The sequence below is a fragment of the Anser anser genome (genome assembly GCF_964211835.1).
Source record: "Anser anser genome assembly, chromosome: W".
Taxonomy (NCBI): Eukaryota; Metazoa; Chordata; class Aves; order Anseriformes; family Anatidae; genus Anser; species Anser anser.
Genome location: NC_139731.1, coordinates 14,381,322 through 14,397,958, shown reverse-complemented (window position 1 = coordinate 14,397,958; position 16,637 = coordinate 14,381,322). Strand labels below are relative to the sequence as shown.

At 46.6% G+C, this 16,637-nt stretch overlaps 1 protein-coding gene across 1 annotated transcript; it reads right to left on the bottom strand.

Moving 5' to 3' along the window:
• Positions 1 to 1,842: 1,842 nt before the first annotated feature.
• On the bottom strand, positions 1,843 to 16,398 carry LOC310888786 (uncharacterized protein). Its single transcript, XM_083815867.1, has 3 exons — positions 16,357 to 16,398; positions 15,209 to 15,313; positions 1,843 to 10,325 (listed from the first exon to the last, which is right to left on the bottom strand). Exon 3 carries the CDS (start codon positions 10,034 to 10,036, stop codon positions 9,338 to 9,340), a length of 699 nt encoding a protein of 232 aa, XP_083671993.1. The 5' UTR covers positions 10,037 to 10,325; positions 15,209 to 15,313; positions 16,357 to 16,398; the 3' UTR covers positions 1,843 to 9,337.
• Positions 16,399 to 16,637: the final 239 nt, after the last annotated feature.

The window sequence follows — 16,637 nt, the reverse complement described above, 5'->3', positions numbered from 1 at the left end:
CTTGTTCACTGACGGGTCCTGTCGTATTGTGGGAAAGCATCGGAGATGGAAAGCTGCTGTATGGAGTCCTACACGACGAGTTGCAGAAGCTGCTGAGGGAGAAGGTGAATCGAGTCAGTTTGCAGAAGTAAAAGCCATTCAGCTGGCTTTAGATATTGCTGAACGAGAAAAGTGGCCAGTTCTCTATATCTATACTGATTCATGGATGGTAGCAAATGCCCTGTGGGGGTGGTTACAGCAATGGAAGCAGAACAACTGGCAGCGCAGGGGCAAGCCCATCTGGGCTGCGGCATTGTGGCAAGATATTGCTGCCCGGGTAGAGAACCTGGTTGTAAAGGTACGCCATGTAGATGCTCATGTGCCCAAGAATCGGGCTACTGAAGAACACCAAAACAACCAGCAGGTGGATCAGGCTGCTAAGATTGAAGTGGCTCAGGTGGACCTGGACTGGCAACATAAAGGTGAATTATTTATAGCCCGATGGGCCCATGACACCTCAGGCCATCAAGGTAGAGATGCAACCTACAGATGGGCTCGTGATCGAGGGGTGGACCTGACCATGGACACTATAGCACAGGTTATTCATGACTGTGAAACATGTGCTGCAATCAAGCAAGCCAAACGGTCAAAACCTCTTTGGTATGGAGGACGATGGCTGAAATATAAATATGGAGAGGCCTGGCAGATTGATTACATCACACTCCCTCAAACCCGCAACGGCAAGCGCCACGTACTTACAATGGTGGAAGCAACCACCGGATGGCTGGAAACATATCCTGTGCCCCATGCCACCGCCCGGAACACTATCCTGGGCCTTGAAAAGCAAGTCCTATGGCGACATGGCACCCCAGAGAGAATTGAGTCAGACAACGGGACTCATTTCCGAAACAACCTTGTAGACACTTGGGCCAAAGAACATGGTATTGAGTGGGTGTATCACATCCCCTATCATGCACCAGCCTCTGGAAAAGTTGAACGATACAATGGACTGTTGAAGACTACACTGAAAGCAATGGGTGCTGGGACATTCAAAAATTGGGATACACATTTGGCAAAGGCCACCTGGTTAGTCAATACCAGGGGATCTGCCAACCGAGCTGGACCTGCCCAATCAAACCTGTTACGCACTGTAGAAGGGGATAAAGTTCCTGTAGTGCACGAAAGAAACATGCTGGGTAAAACAGTCTGGGCTACTCCTGCCTCAGGAAAAGGCAAACCCATTCGTGGAATTGCTTTTGCTCAGGGACCTGGATGCACTTGGTGGGTAATGCAAAAGAATGGGGAGGTCCGGTGTGTACCTCAAGGGGATTTGATACTGGGTGAGAATAGCCCATGAGTTGAATTGTAGTATGTTAATTATTATATAATAATGTATGTCATCACTACCATGATTGCTATATATCATAGATGAAAATGGTGATTAATTAGAATGTATTGGACAGAGTGTAACCTGAGCATGACATAAATGGTATGGAATAAGGGGTGGATATCTGTCCTGGTTCCAGTTAGGACAGAGTTAAGTAGCTCATAGTAGCTGGTAGGGTGCTATGTTTTGGATTAGGATGAGAAGAGCGCTGATAACATGCTGATGTTTTAATTGTTGCAGAGCAGTGTTTACACCAGGCCAAGGACTTTTCGGCTTCTCGCTCTGTCCTGCCAGCGGGCAGGCTGGGGGTGCAGCAGGAGCTGGGAGGGGACAGACCCAGGACAGCTGACCCAAACTGGCCAAAGGGGTATTCCATACCATCTGACGTCATGCTAAACAATATATAGGGGTGGCTGGCCGGGGTGGGGGGGCGGCTGCTCGGGAATAGGCTGGGCATCGGTCAGCGGGTGGTGAGCAATTGCATTGTGCATCACTTGTTTTCTTACACATTATTATTGTTAATACTATTACCATTATCACTATTATTATTATTATTGTTATTATTATTTTCCTGTCTTAATAAACTGTCTTTATCTCAACTCACAGGCTTCACTTTCCCGTTTCTCTCCCCCATCCCAGAGAGGGAGGGGGGAGGGTGAGCGAACGGCTGTGTGGTGTTTAGCTGCCAGCCGGGTTAAACCACAACAATGGAATTGGCTCAAACAACTATTTTGTTTTATTATTATAATAATAGTGATATTGTGTGTTTTAATTTGTTTGCTTATTCCTTGTATTAATCCCTGTATAGCATCTTCTGAAAATCGAAGTTTTTAACAGAAATGATTATTCCCCAATGCATCTGAAGAGAAATATTGCACCCTAGTGTTGAAAAGACTCAAGAACCTGAGGAAGTGCAAAAACAATAGAAGTAAGAAAAGAAGAGGGGGGAATCGTGAGAAACCAAGTTGTGTTTTTGCAGCAGAACTTGTTTTCGAGACAGAATGTGTTTTTGCAGTAGAGAACTAATTTTCTGTATTCCAAGGTAGTTGTGTAGTCATAACAAGGAGAAATGCTAAGTAGATAAGTGGACAGCAGAAGGCCCCACTGTTCCAAAATAAGGTGGAAGACTGAGAAAAACAGGATGAGCAGTGTAAGAATAGTAAAAAAAACAAAGATCACAAGTTCTCTAATTACAAGAAAAGAGAAAAAAAAAAGAGAAGAGAGGAGAAATTAAAGGTTGATCAAATAAAATTGTACATATATGGTATGGAAAGGCGTCGAGTAGCTTGTGAACCTGTAGTACTCAGCCAATGAGGAAACAGGGGAGGTGATCACATGTCGGGTAATAGGGAATATAAGGTTATGATATGCTTTCTGTGGGGCGCTCCTATTTGCAGGACACCTGCCATTGCAATCGCGAATAAAATAGCTTCACAAAAGATCCTGTCTGAAGAAAATTATTGAGATTTTTCTCACACCCACAAGTGCAAGGACAATTGGATAGACAATGTTTTGAGTAAGTATCATAGAATCATAGAATATCCCGAGTTTGAAGGGACCCATAAGGATCATCTAGTCCAACTCTTGGCACCACACAGGTCTGCCCAAAAGTTTAGACCATGTGACTAAGTGCACAGTCCAATCGTTTCTTAAATTCAGACAGGCTTGGTGCAGTGACTGCTTCCCTGGGGAGCCTGTTCCAGTGTGCGATCACCCTCTTGGTGAAGAACCTCTTCCTGATGTCCAGCCTAAACTTCCCCTGCCTCAGCTTAACACCATTCCCGCGGGTCCTATCACTGGTGTTTACAGTGAATAGGTCACCTGCCTCTCCACTCCCCCTCGCGAGGAAGTTGTAGACCGCGATGAGGTCCCCCCCTCAGCCTCCTCTTCTCCAGGCTGAACAGGCCCAGTGCCCTCAGCCGCTCCTCATATGTCTTCCCCTCTAGGCCCTTCACCATCTTCGTCGCCCTCCTCTGGACACTCTCCAACAGTTTCATGTCCTTTTTGTACTGTGGTGCCCAGAACTGCACACAGTACTCGAGGTGAGGCCGCACCAGCACACAGTAGAGCGGGACAATCTCTTCCCTCGACCGACTAGCAATGCCGTGCTTGATGCACCCCAGGATACGGTTGGCCCTCCTGGCTGCCAGGGCACACTGCTGGCTCATATTCAACTTGCTGTCAACCACAACCCCCAGATCCCTCTCTGAGGGGTGCTCCCCAGCATCTCATCGCCCAGTCTGTACGTATAGCCAGGGTTGCCCTGTCCCAGGTGCAGGGCCCGGCGCTTGCTTTTGTTAAACTTCATGTGGTTGGTGATCGCCCAGCTCTCCAGTCTGTCCAGATCTCTCTGCAAGGCCTTTCCACCCTCATCAGAGTCCACAGCTCCTCCAAGTTTGGTGTCGTCGGAAAATTTGCTCAAAACACCTTCTAGTCCTACATCCAAATCATTTATAAAGACAATGAAGAGGGCTGGCCCTAAAATGGAGCCTTGTGGGACCCCACTGGTGACTGGCCACCAGCATGATATAACCCTGTTTACCATAACGTTTTGAGCCCTACCTGTCAGCCAATTGCTCACCCATCATATGATGGTTTTGTTAAGTTGTATGCTGAACATTTTGTCCAGTAGGATCCTATGGGAAACCATGTCAAAAGCCTTGTTGAAGTCCAAAAAGATCACATCAGCTGGTTTCCCTTGATCGACTAGATGGGTGATCTTATCATAAAAGGAAATCAGATTTGTTAGGCAGGACCTACCCCTTGTGAACCCATGTTGGCTGGGGCCCATGACTGCATTGTCCCCCAGGTGTGCCTCAATAACTTCAAGAATCATCTTCATAATTTAACCAGGCACTGATGTGAGACTGACAGGCCTGTAATTACTAGGGTCTTCTTTCTTACCCTTCTTGAAAATTGGGACAACATTTGCCAGCTTCCAGTCCAATGGGACCTCTCCAGATTCCCAAGATCATTGAAAAATAATTGAGAGAGGTCCTGCGATGACATCAGCCAACTCTTTGAGCACCCTGGGATGGATCCCATCTGGACCCATGGACTTGTATGGATCCAGGTGGAGCAGCAAATCCCGCACACGTTCAGGGTCGGTTGGGAGTTTGTCATTCCCTCCGTCATGGTCCTCCAGCTCAGGGCACCCTGGGTCCTGAAGCCCATCATCAGCATTGAAGACAGAGGTGAAGAAGGCATTAAATGTCTCTGCTTTGCCTATGTCCTTGTCTGTGAGGTGACCTTCCCCATCAAGTAGTGGACCTCTGTTTTCTTTGGTTCTCCTTTTTCTGTTAACATATCTAAAAAAACCTTTTTTATTGTCTCTCACAGACATGGCCAGCTTCAACTCTAGTTGGGCTTTGGCCACACAAATTTTCTCCCTACAAACGCAAACAGTGTCCCTGTATTCCTTCCTCGTCGCCTGACCCTCCTTCCAGTAGCCGTACACTTTCTTTTTTCGCCTAAGCTCCAGTAGAAGATCCCTGGTCAGCCAGGCCGGCCTTCTGCCCCGCCTGCCTGCCTTCCGATATTTTGGAATTGCCTGATCCTGTGCTTTTAGGAGGCAGTGCTTAAAGATTGACCAGCACTAATGGATGCCAATGCCTTCAAAAGCAGCTTCCCAGGGGATCTTAATAACTAGTTCCCTGAGCAGCCTGAAGTCTGCTTTCCCCATATCCAGGCCTGAAGTTTTGGTGGCAGTTTTCCTTCTGTCACCATAAATTCTAAACTCAACCACTTCACGGTCACTATGGCCGAGACAGCCGCCAATTGCCACGTCTCCCACTCGCTGTTTTCCAGCAACAGATCAAGGAGGGCACCTTTCCTAGTTGGCTCCCTTAGCACCTGCACCAGGAAGTTATCATCTAGGTGCTTTATGAACCTCCTGGACTTGCTCGTGTCGGCCGTGTGGTGATCCCAGTTGACGTCTGGCAAGTTGAAGTCCCCCATAAGGACAAGGGGAGTTGATCTCGAGGCATCTCTTAGTTCTGCAAAGAATAATTCATCGGCATTGTCGTCCTGTCCGGGTGGTCTGTAATAGACTCCCACAACGACATCCCCTTTATTTGTTCGTCCCTTAATCCTTACCCAGAGGCTCTCAACTTTGCTATCCCCAACTTGAAGTTCCACTCAGTCCAGCCCATGCTTCACATACATCGCCACCCCGCCACCTCGCCTACCCTGCCTGTCCCTCCTGAACAGCCTGTAACCATCTATTGCAGCACACCAGCCACAGGACTCATCCCACCAGGTTTCGCTTATGCCGATGATGTCGTAGCTGTGGGACTGGGCCAAGACTTCTAGCTCATCCATTTTATTCCTCATACTGCGTGTGTTTGTGTAGAAGCACTTCAAATGCGCTTCCCTACACACAGCACCTTGTGGAGCCGACCAAAGGACCTCACTGGCACACAGTCCCTCTGATTCTAGCGCACCATCCCTTAGCTCATCACCGGCATGCCTGGTTTTAAGTAAAACGTTAGTATTGCGTGTTATAAGAAGGAGCCCAGATACTAACAATTCAGATGCTTCATTTGCAACTATAAAGCAGGGAGCCACCGAGCCCTATATAAAATTTCTGGATTGTTTGCAGAATGTTTTAGAACGTCAGGTGGAGAATCCTGCCGCACGGGAGATTCTATTGTGACAACTGGCAATTGAAAACGCTAATGCAGACTTTAGGAAAATTTTGCGATCTATTAAAACCACTAACCCCACTATAACCGATATGATCAAAGCCTGCCAGGATGTAGGAACAGAGACCCACGAGATGTCGCTGTTGGCTGACGCTTTATCCTCGCATGTCACAGTGGGGCTGGCACAAAAGGCCAATTGTTTTAATTGTGGAGAGCCGGGTCATCTCAAGCGAAACTGTAAAAAACAAAACAAACAAACAAAAAAAACAACACCCTAAAATCGAGTAAAGACCCATCCACTAGACCGACGCGGCCGTGCCCTCGATGTGGGAAGGGTCTTCACTGGGCGAGTGAATGCCAATCCAGGTTTCATGTGAACGGTCGGCCTTTAAATAGGCAAAAGAGCGCAAGACCACGTGACAATAGCAAGTACGGTTCAGACCCCAGCTCCAATTGTGCCGCCCGCGCCCTCTGACCAGCTACCTCAGGCAGTGCCAGATTGGACCTGGCCACCTCCCAGCCTGTCACCCTGAAAGATGCCTCAGTCATCTTAATTCCTACAGGAGTCAGAAGGCCTTCAGGGGGAGGAAAAAGTGCTTTGCTATTAGGACGCTCCTCAGTTACCAGGATGGGACTTTTTGTTCTCCCGGGTGTTATTGATGCTGATTATAAAGGGGAAATCAAAATTATGACACGGACACCATCACCTCCCTGCCACATCCCACAAGGTCAAAGGATTGCACAATTAGTGCCTTTTCATTCACTGGCTGGAACGAGTGAAGTGTCTTGTTCAGGGGGATTTGGCAGCACAGGTGCTCCAGCGATTCTGTGGTCCTGTTTGTCAGTTGGCCCTTATTGACTTGTATGGTTGACGGTCTCCAGATGGCAGGATTAGTGGACACTGGAGCTGATGTGAAAACAACCGAGTTTCAAAGGGCCCAGATGGCCAGCTAGCCCGTACTGCCCCTTATGTGTTATCAGTGCCCTGCACATTATGGGGTTGAGATGTTTTAAGTCAGTGGGGCCTCATGCTGCAGACACATTTTCATTAAGGGCCATTGACAGGCAGCAACCAATCCAGCTAACATGGAAAAGCAAACAACCCATTTGGATTGATCAGTGGCCCTTAAAGAAGGAAAAGATGCTGCCGCTAAGAGAATTGGTTAAGGAACAACTAGAAACAGGCCATATAGTGCCTACGAGAAGTCCCCGGAACACTCCAGTTTTTGTGATCCTTAAGAAGTCAGGAAAGTGGCGATTGTTACAGGACTTGAGGGCAATTAATGCTGTAATAGAACCGATGGGAGCCTTGCAGCCTGGGGTCCCATCTCCTGCAATGATACCAGAAAATTGGCCCACAATAGTTATTGATTTGAAAGACATTTTCTTACCATACGGCTCCACCCCAAGGATGCTCTGAGATTTGCTTTTTCAGTTCCATCAGTAAATTGTCAGAGCCCGGTGCAGCGTTATCACTGGACTGTACTCCGTCAAGGAATGTTAAATAGCCCTACTATTTGTCAACTGACGGTGACGTCTGCACTTCATCCTGTGCAAAAGGCTTGGCCTCAAGCAGTTATATACCACTATATGTATGATCTTTTAATCACAACAGAGAGCTCTAACGAATTGCCACATGTGGTCACACAAGTACAGGAAGCAGTTACCTCAATAGGATTGCAAGTGGCCAAAGAAAAGGTTCAATCCATTTCTCCATGCAAGTATTTGAGATGGAAGATAACAACCCAAACTATCCATCCGCAGCAGATTTGAATTATACCACAAGTAAAAACACTAAATGAATTGCAGAAATTATTAGGTACTATAAACTGGCTCCGACCATTGTTAGGCATCGCTACACAGGAGCTTCACCTTTTGTTTCAGCTTTTAAAGCGGGATCCCGATCTCACATCTCCACGCAGATTAATGGCAGAAGCCCAAGCCTGCTTAGACAAATTTGCTAGTGAATTGCAGAACCAATATAGTCATCGCATTTTTGCGCTAATTCTAAAATGGGTATTTTTGCCTCATGCCTTTTTGAAGACAGTAACATCTCAGGTTGAACTGTTCGCTGTGGTTATTCAGTGCACGCAACATCGATTACAGACTATTAAGGCAGAAGAACCTGCCTGTATTTATATACCATTGCCGAAGAAAAATTAGGAGTGGATATTAGCCAACTCCACATTAATGCAGATAGCTACTGCGGATTATGCAGGACAGTTCTCTGTTCCCATGCCAAAACACAAATTGTTATATAATCTTTGCAATGTCTCCATAGCCCCAACTATTATGCTCTCTCCTACCCCTCTAACTGATGCTGTTACTGTGTTTACAGATGGATCAGGAAAGACGCAACGTGCTGTTGTTGTGTGGCAGTAAGTACAATGGCAATCTGATGTGCAAGTAGTAATGGGGTTTCCACAAGTTGTGGAACTTGCTGCTGTAACCAGAGCCTTCCAAAAGTTTCATGACAAACAATTGAATGTAATAACAGATTCTTTATATGTTGCAGGACTCACACAAAGGATCGAGGGAGCATTCCTGAAAGAAGTGGATAATCCACTTTTGTTCACTCAATTGAAACAGCTGTGGTATTATGTCTCTCATCATACTATCCCCTATTTCATTACCCATGTGAGATCCCACACTGTGTTACCAGGACCAATCACAGAGGGAAATAATAAGGCAGAAGAGATGACTGTAGCTTTTGCAGCTCCTCAGCTATTCGAAAAAGCCAAATTATCACATCATTTTTTTCATCAAAATCAGAGAGCATTACAAAAAACAATTTCAATTAACAAAACAGCAGGCTCACAACATCATACTATCCTGTCGAGATTTCCAAGCTCTTACTCCTTTACTGGTTGTTGGTACCAACCCTAGAGGAATAACATCATTACAAGTTTGGCAGACCGATGTTACACATATCAGTTCAGTCGGTTGAAATATGTCCATGTCACTGTAGACACATTTTCATCTTACATAGTAGCTACTGCACACATGGGGGAGCACAGCAGACATACAAAATGACATTGGTTGTCAGCCTTTGCAACTATGGGGGGTGCCTCAGACAATAAAAACAGATAATGGTCCTGCATACACAGCGCATAACACTAAACTATTTTTTCAAGAATGGGGTATTCGACGCATTACAGGCATTCCTCATTCCCCAACCAGTCAAGCCATCATAGAACATACATATCAAACACTTAAACACATGCTTTATAAACAAAAAAGGGGGAATATCACAGAATCACAGAATTGTAGGGGTTGGAAGGGACCTCGAAAGATCATCGGGTCCAACCCCCCTGCCAAAGCAGGTTCCCTAGAGCAGGTTGCCCAGGTAGGCGTCCAGACAGGCCTTGAATATCTCCAGAGAAGGAGACTCCACAACCTCCCTGGGCAGCCTGTTCCAGTGCTCCGTCACCCTCACCGTGAAGAAGTTCTTTCGCTTGTTGGTATGGAACTTCCTGTGCTCCATCTTGTGGTCATTACCCCTTGTCCTGTCCCCACAAACCACTGAGAAGAGGTTGGCCAAATCCCTCTGTCTCCCACACCTCAGGTATTTATACACATTGATGAGATCCCCTCTCAGTCTTCTCTTCTCCAGGCTGAACAGACCCAGGTCTCTCAGCCTTTCTTCATAGGGAAGATGCTCCAGGCCCTGTATCATCTTTGTGGCCCTCCGCTGGACTCTTTCCAGGAGATCCCTGTCTTTTTTGTACCGGGGAGCCCAGAACTGGACACAGTACTCCAGGTGAGGCCTGACCAGGGCAGAGTAGAGGGGGAGGATCACCTCCCTTGACCTGCTGGCCACGCTCCTTTTAATGCACGCCAGGATCCCATTGGCCCTCTTGGCCATGAGGGCACACTGCTGGCTCATGGTCAACCTGTCGTCCACCAGGACCCCCAGGTCCTTCTCCTCAGAGCTCCTCTCCAGCAGGTCATCCCCCAGTCTGTACTGATACGTCCGGTTGTTCCTTCCCAGGTGCAGGACTCTACACTTGCTCTTGTTAAACCTCATTTGGTTACTTCCTGCTCAGCTCTCCAGGCGGTCCAGGTCTCGCTGAATGGCAGCACAGCCTTCTGGCATGTCGGCCACTCCTCCCAGCTTTGTATCATCAGCATACTTGCTGAGGGCAGACACTATTCCCTCGTCAAGGTCGTCGATGAAGATGTTGAACAAGACCAGACCCAGCACCGACCCCTGGGGAACACCGCTAGTCACAGGGCTCCAGCCGGACTCTGCACCGCCGATCACCACCCTCTGAGCTCAGCCAGTCAGCAGTATGGGAGAGACTCCACAGGAACATCTATATAAAGCATTATTTGTTCTTAAGTTTTTAAATCGTGATGTTACAGGAACAATACATGTTGATCAGCATTTTGGATCCTCACCCATGCTCAAGGAATGACCGATGGTTAATGTGCGAAACATGGGGACAGGGCAATGGGAAGGTCCAGTACCATTAATAACCTGGGGATGTGGATATGCTTGTGTTTCCGCAGGTTCTGGCCCTCGCTGGATTCCCACTCGCTTTGTTCACCCCTTTTTAAAAGACACCCCACTGAAAATGATTATCATAATATTGAGCTTGATGATACCTAAAGTAATAACAATGCATGATCTGCGACTGCCAACAACTAATGTATAGTTAACATTGGCCCGTGCTATCAACCAATCAGAAATGCACATTGCTATGACCACTCCAAGTAATCCGTTCCGTACATGTTTAGTGGGTGTCCCTTTATCATCAGCAGAATGGGATATGCTGTATAATAATACAACAAAGCACAATTGTTCAACTACAAGCAGGTGGGAGCTTGAATGGTGGTGTAAAGCGACCTGGCGAAAACGGGAATCTCGGCCAGCAGGGTGGTATCATGGAAGTGATTCAGGTACAGGAATAGCATTTATGGGAAACTTCCCGGCAATGTCACTTAAAACTCAAGATTTAGAATTAATGGGATTGATCCAGGCCCTGTTTTGTTTTTATCTCAATTACAGCAGTGGTATATATATCAACAGAGCAGGTTTTGACGTTACTGGCATGGGGGGTCTACAGAAATAAGTCAGTATGGTGTAATTACATAGCACTGTTGGCATTGGCACCGGGAGATGTAGCATTGGGATTGCCAGATAATTTATTTTTTTTTTCATATGTGTGGATAGGGCCTGAAAAGGGGTTCCTGCAAAAGCCAATGGTGGACCGCGTACAATTGGTCATTTAACACTATTTCACCCTAATGTCCAAGAATTACAGAACATTACATGACAACAAAAAAGATCAAGTATCCAATTTGATCCATCCTGTGATTCCCATGTGGAATTCTGGAACACAGCACAACGAATCTTTGGTTCTTTAGCTCCTGCTATTGTGACAGCTAAAGCTTTAGCTACTCTTAATAAGTTAGGTTGTTGGTTAGCAAAAGAAAGCAATGCTACCAGCAATGCCGTAACTGGATTATTGATGGACGTAGATTCAATTCGACATGCTTCTTTACAAAATAGAGCAGCAATTGACTTTCTTTTGTTAGCCCAGGGCCATGGTTGCCAAGATTTTGAAGGTATGTGTTATATGAATCTTAGTGATCACTCCGAATCAGTGCATCAAAGCATCCAGAAGCTGAAAGGATTAACAAATCAATTACAGTTACAAACAGAATGTAATCCTTTGGGAATTTTGGTATGGCTCTGTGGAATAGGACCCTGGGCGAAACATGTGCTTATAGTAGTTATCATGTTAGTTGTAGCTTTTTGTAGTGCTTATGCTTTGTTTGCAGTGTATAATGTCATGTGTTCAACAGATTGTGAATCGTAGAATTAATAGGATGTTAGATACTGAAGCGTGTACTGCGATGTTATTAAAAAATATGACCTACAAAACAGGATCAAGAATTTGAATTACTGGCTTACTTAGCAATTGTAATAATCGAAGATGGGAACAGCATATTTACTGTAATAAACAAAAAAGGGGGAATTGTGGGATACATAATCATATAGAAAATGCATGTTTGATTAGCAATGTATATGGATAAATTGTGGGAAATGTAGAAAAAGTAGGTTTAATTAGGAATGTGGATAAGACTCGTGAGAATCCAGGAAGGGAGTTCTGAAGACAAGAGAAATGTGGAGGATGAGAGTCACCATGGAGCCTGAGGCATACATAAATAACAAGAGGAGATAAGAGCAAGGACTGCTACAAGGCCCAAGAAAGAGGAAAGTAATGAAGTGTTGACCAAAACTTGTCATGGGAATAGGAGGTTGCAATCAGGTACCTACCAGCCTGAGAAATACAAGAATCAAAGGACTGTAAAGGGGGGCTGGAGGGTTTTGTGGAACAAAAAACCTCTGGAAGGAAAGTGTATAAAAGCAGCATAGCCGGGTTGCAATAAAGATTCTTACTTGATCACAGTAAGAGTCTGTGCACTCAGTCGCCGCACCATAGTACACCATGGGCTGCAGGGGGGCAACCTGCTTCACCATGGTCCTCACCACAGGCTGCAGGGGACTTCTGCTCCGGTGCCTGGAGCACCTCTACCCCTCCTTGTTCACTGACCTTGACATATGCAAGGATGTTCCTCACTCCTCTCACTCTCCCAGCTGCTGTGTGTGGCGCAGTGTTTTTTTTCCCTTTCTTAAATATACTCTCACAGAGGTGCAAACAATAATGCTTATTGGCCCGGCTCTGGCCAGCACTGGGGCCCTTATCTAACATGGGGCAGCTTCTAGATTCTTCTCACAGAAGCTACACCTATGGCCCCCTGTTACCAAAACCTTGCCACGTAAACCCACTACATTCCACCCCTCGCCTCTGTGAAAAGCATATTTAAGAATAATCCGAATATACTCTTACTTTACAATCATCACAACACGGACAAAGTGGATAATTTGCACACACTCCACCCCTCATCCCTTCACAACACTAATATGAAACATTCCTCACAATTACTGCTTTCTTGAAATCTTCACAACTATTACATTCATAAAAAAAACATCCAGTCCATGTTTTGCCCGTTACGTCTCGAGCCCCACATTGGGCGCCCAAAAGGACTGTGGTGTTTTTTAGTCACAGAATCACAGAATCACAGAATCGAAGGGGTTGGAAGGGACCTCGAGAGATCATTGGGTCCAACCCCTCCTGCAGGTTCCCTAGAGCAGGCTGCCCAGGTAGGTGTCCAGACAGGCCTTGAATATCTCCAGAGAAGGAGACTCCACAACCTCCCTGGGCAGCCTGTTCCAGTGCTCCGTCACCCTCACCGTGAAGAAGTTCTTTCGCATGCTGGTTCGGAACTTCCTGGGCTCCATCTTGTGGCCATTACCCCTTGTCCTGTCCCCACAAACCACTGAGAAGAGGTTGGCCAAATCCCTCTGTCTCCCACACCTCAGGTATTTATACACATTGATGAGATCCCCTCTCAGTCTTCTCTTCTCCAGGCTGAACAGACCCAGGTCTCGCAGCCTTTCTTCATAGGGAAGATGCTCCAGGCCCCGTATCATCTTTGTGGCCCTCCGCTGGACTCTTTCCAGGAGATCCCTGTCTTTTTTGTACCGGGGAGCCCAGAACTGGACACAGTACTCCAGGTGAGGCCTGACCAGGGCAGAGTAGAGGGGGAGGATCACCTCCCTTGACCTGCTGGCCACGCTCCTTTTAATGCACGCCAGGATCCCATTGGCCCTCTTGGCCATGAGGGCACACTGCTGGCTCATGGTCAACCTGTCGTCCACCAGGACCCCCAGGTCCTTCTCCTCAGAGCTCCTGTCCAGCAGGTCACCCCCCAGCCTGTGCTGATACGTGTGGTTGTTAGTCAAGTTAGTTGAGCAGGCAGCCGAGCTCCACCGCAACCACTCTCTCACTCCCCCTCCTCAAAGGGAAAGGGGGAGAAAATATGATGCAAAGGTCTCAAGAGTTGAGATAAGGACGGGGAGATCGCTCAACAATTATCATGATGGGCAAAACAGACTCAGAGTAGGGAGACAGTAAGATTTATTACCTATTAATGATAAGCTAGAGAAGTAAGAAAAAAAGGAAAGAAACCAAAAATGCCTTCCTCCCATCCACCCTCTTTCACCTCCTCCCCCTGAGCGGCGCAGGGGAATGGGGGAATGAGGGTTACGGTCAGTCTATAGCACTTCGTCTCCGCCGCTCCTTCTCGGTCACTCTCTTCCCCTGCTCCAATGTGGGGTCCCTCCCACGGGATGCAGTTCTTGCTGAACTGATCCTGCGTGGGCTTGTAGTGGGTTTACATGGCAAGGTTTTGGTAGTGGGGGGGGTCATAGGGGTGGTTTCTGCGAGAAGAATCTAGAAGCTGCCCCATGTTAGATAAGGGCCCTGCCGCTGGCCAGAGCTGGGCCAATAAGCATTATTGTTTGCACTTCTGTGAGAGCATATTTAAGACAGGTAAAAGAAAAAAACAAACTGCTGGGGAACAGCAACTGGGAGAAAGAGAGGAGTGAGAAACAGCCTTGCAGATGCCAAGGTCCGTGAGGAAGGAGGGGGAGAGGTGCTCCAGGCACTGGAGCAGAAGGCCCCTGCGGCCTGTGGTGAGAACCATGGTGAAGCAGGCTGTCCCCCTGCATCCCATGGTGTACCATGGTGGAGCAGGGTTCCGTGGAGGAGACCATGGTGGAGCAGGTGAACCTGCACTTTATGAGGCTGCGGCCTGTGGAAGACCCCTGCCGGAGCAGATTCCGGGCCCGACCTGTAGCCCGTGGAGAGGAGCCCATGCAGGGGCAGGTGACCTGGCAGGAGCTGCTGCCCGTGGGGGACCCAGGTTGGAGCAGTTTGCTCCTGAGGGATGGACGCCGTGGTATGGACAGTAGGAGGAGTCCTTTCTGCCTTTTGTGATCTGATGATCTGGATGAATTTCCAAAACATCTGTTTGTGATCTACTTGGATGAGAGTCATAGGAAACGTTAATTTTACTAGGTATTTTAGAAACAGATGGAATGTCGTTTATTTCCTTCAGAATTGGAGCACTGTCAAAATTCCCCATTTAAATTTCTTTATAATGAAAGTTTTTGTGGCTGTGCTCTACAGTGGAGTTCCTCGATCAGCAGAACTAAGCTGTGGGTGGCACAAAACCATGTTTAACTTTTTATTTCTGATTTTCCTGCTTCACACTCAAAACTGCTCCAGATGCATTAAAATTTCCAGGTGTTTCCAACTCATTCAAGGATTCTTTTTTTCCTTACCTCTTCTTCCAGGTGGGTCATGTCCTCTCTCAGATCCCTCTGTTGATTAGACTAGTACCAGGCTGAAAAGCATAGGTTGAACTGAAGGAGGCTTATGTAGAAATCCTGTCAGAAATAAAATTAACCTTAGTAGTTGTGGTAGTTTTACCTTGCTAGGTAGCTGAACTCCACCACAACCGCTCTCTCACACCCCCTCCTCAGAAGAGGAGGGGAAGAAGAAAAGGAAAGAAAACAACTCACAGATTGAGATAAGGATAATTTAATTAAAGGAAAAATAATTATTAAGGGAAAATTATTAATAATTACATAATTTAGCTAAAGGGAAAAGGGAAAGGGAAAAAGGGAAAACAAACAAACAAGCAAAGGCCATGTGGAAGTGCAGAGGAAAGAAATTACTCTCTACTTCCCACCAACGAGCGATGCTTGACCACGTCCTTGAAGCAGGGCCTCAACGCACTTAGCCATTGTTCGGGCAGACAGATGTTTTCACAAGAGCCCACCCCTCCCCTCTCCTTCCTTTTTCCACCTTTTATTGCTGAATGTGACATCATATGGTATGGAATATCCCTTTGGTTGGTTTAGGTCAGCTGCCCTGGCGATGTCCCCTCCCCACCTCTTGCCCACCCCCAGCCTGCTGGCTCCTGGGGGGGAGGGAGGGATAGAGGGAGTCCTGATGCTGTGCTGTCCTGATTGCTCAGCAGCAGACACAACACTGGTGTGATACCACTGCTGTTTTAGCTACGAGTGCAGAGCACAGCACTGTATGGGCTGCTGCAGGGAAAGTTAACTCCATCCCAGCCAAACCCAGTGCAGTATTACCACAATTCTGCATGTAATCCCACTTAGTTAGTTTTTTAATGTTTAAATAAAATATTTGCTTCTTTCCAGTTGCCCGAGCTTGCAGATAAGGGGTGTGACTGGAAACAGGAGAAATAAGCTAAACCTTCTCTCCCTGGGGTATGGGAGTTGCACAATAAAGAGTTTTTTTTTTTTTGAGGCAATTTCTTGCTTTCAGTTATCTTGAAAGAACTTGACCGAAGCTTAAGAGCTACAGGATTCTGGAGAAAAAGGAAATGGAAAAAAAAATAAGATCTAATAAGACGAAATAAAAATATAGTGTTGCAGCTTTCGACAGCAAATTGGCCTACCACAGGATGGTCTATGCTGCGGAGAGTCCAGTTAGAAGGGATGTGTGTCCAGCCCAGTGGCAATGAGTCAAGATGCATCATCTTTCTCAGAAGAAGTGTGCAGATTACCAAGAAGTTGCGCTGTAAATGTTCTATTATTTCAGTGGTGTAGCAATCTCAGTTAAACTGATTTGTAGCTGTTTCATTTTAGATGGTTCAGTGCTATGTAAATACACAATTGAAAACCCAGAAGAAATGTCAAAAACAAAATACAAAGTAGTGGTTACAGCATATACAGGCAA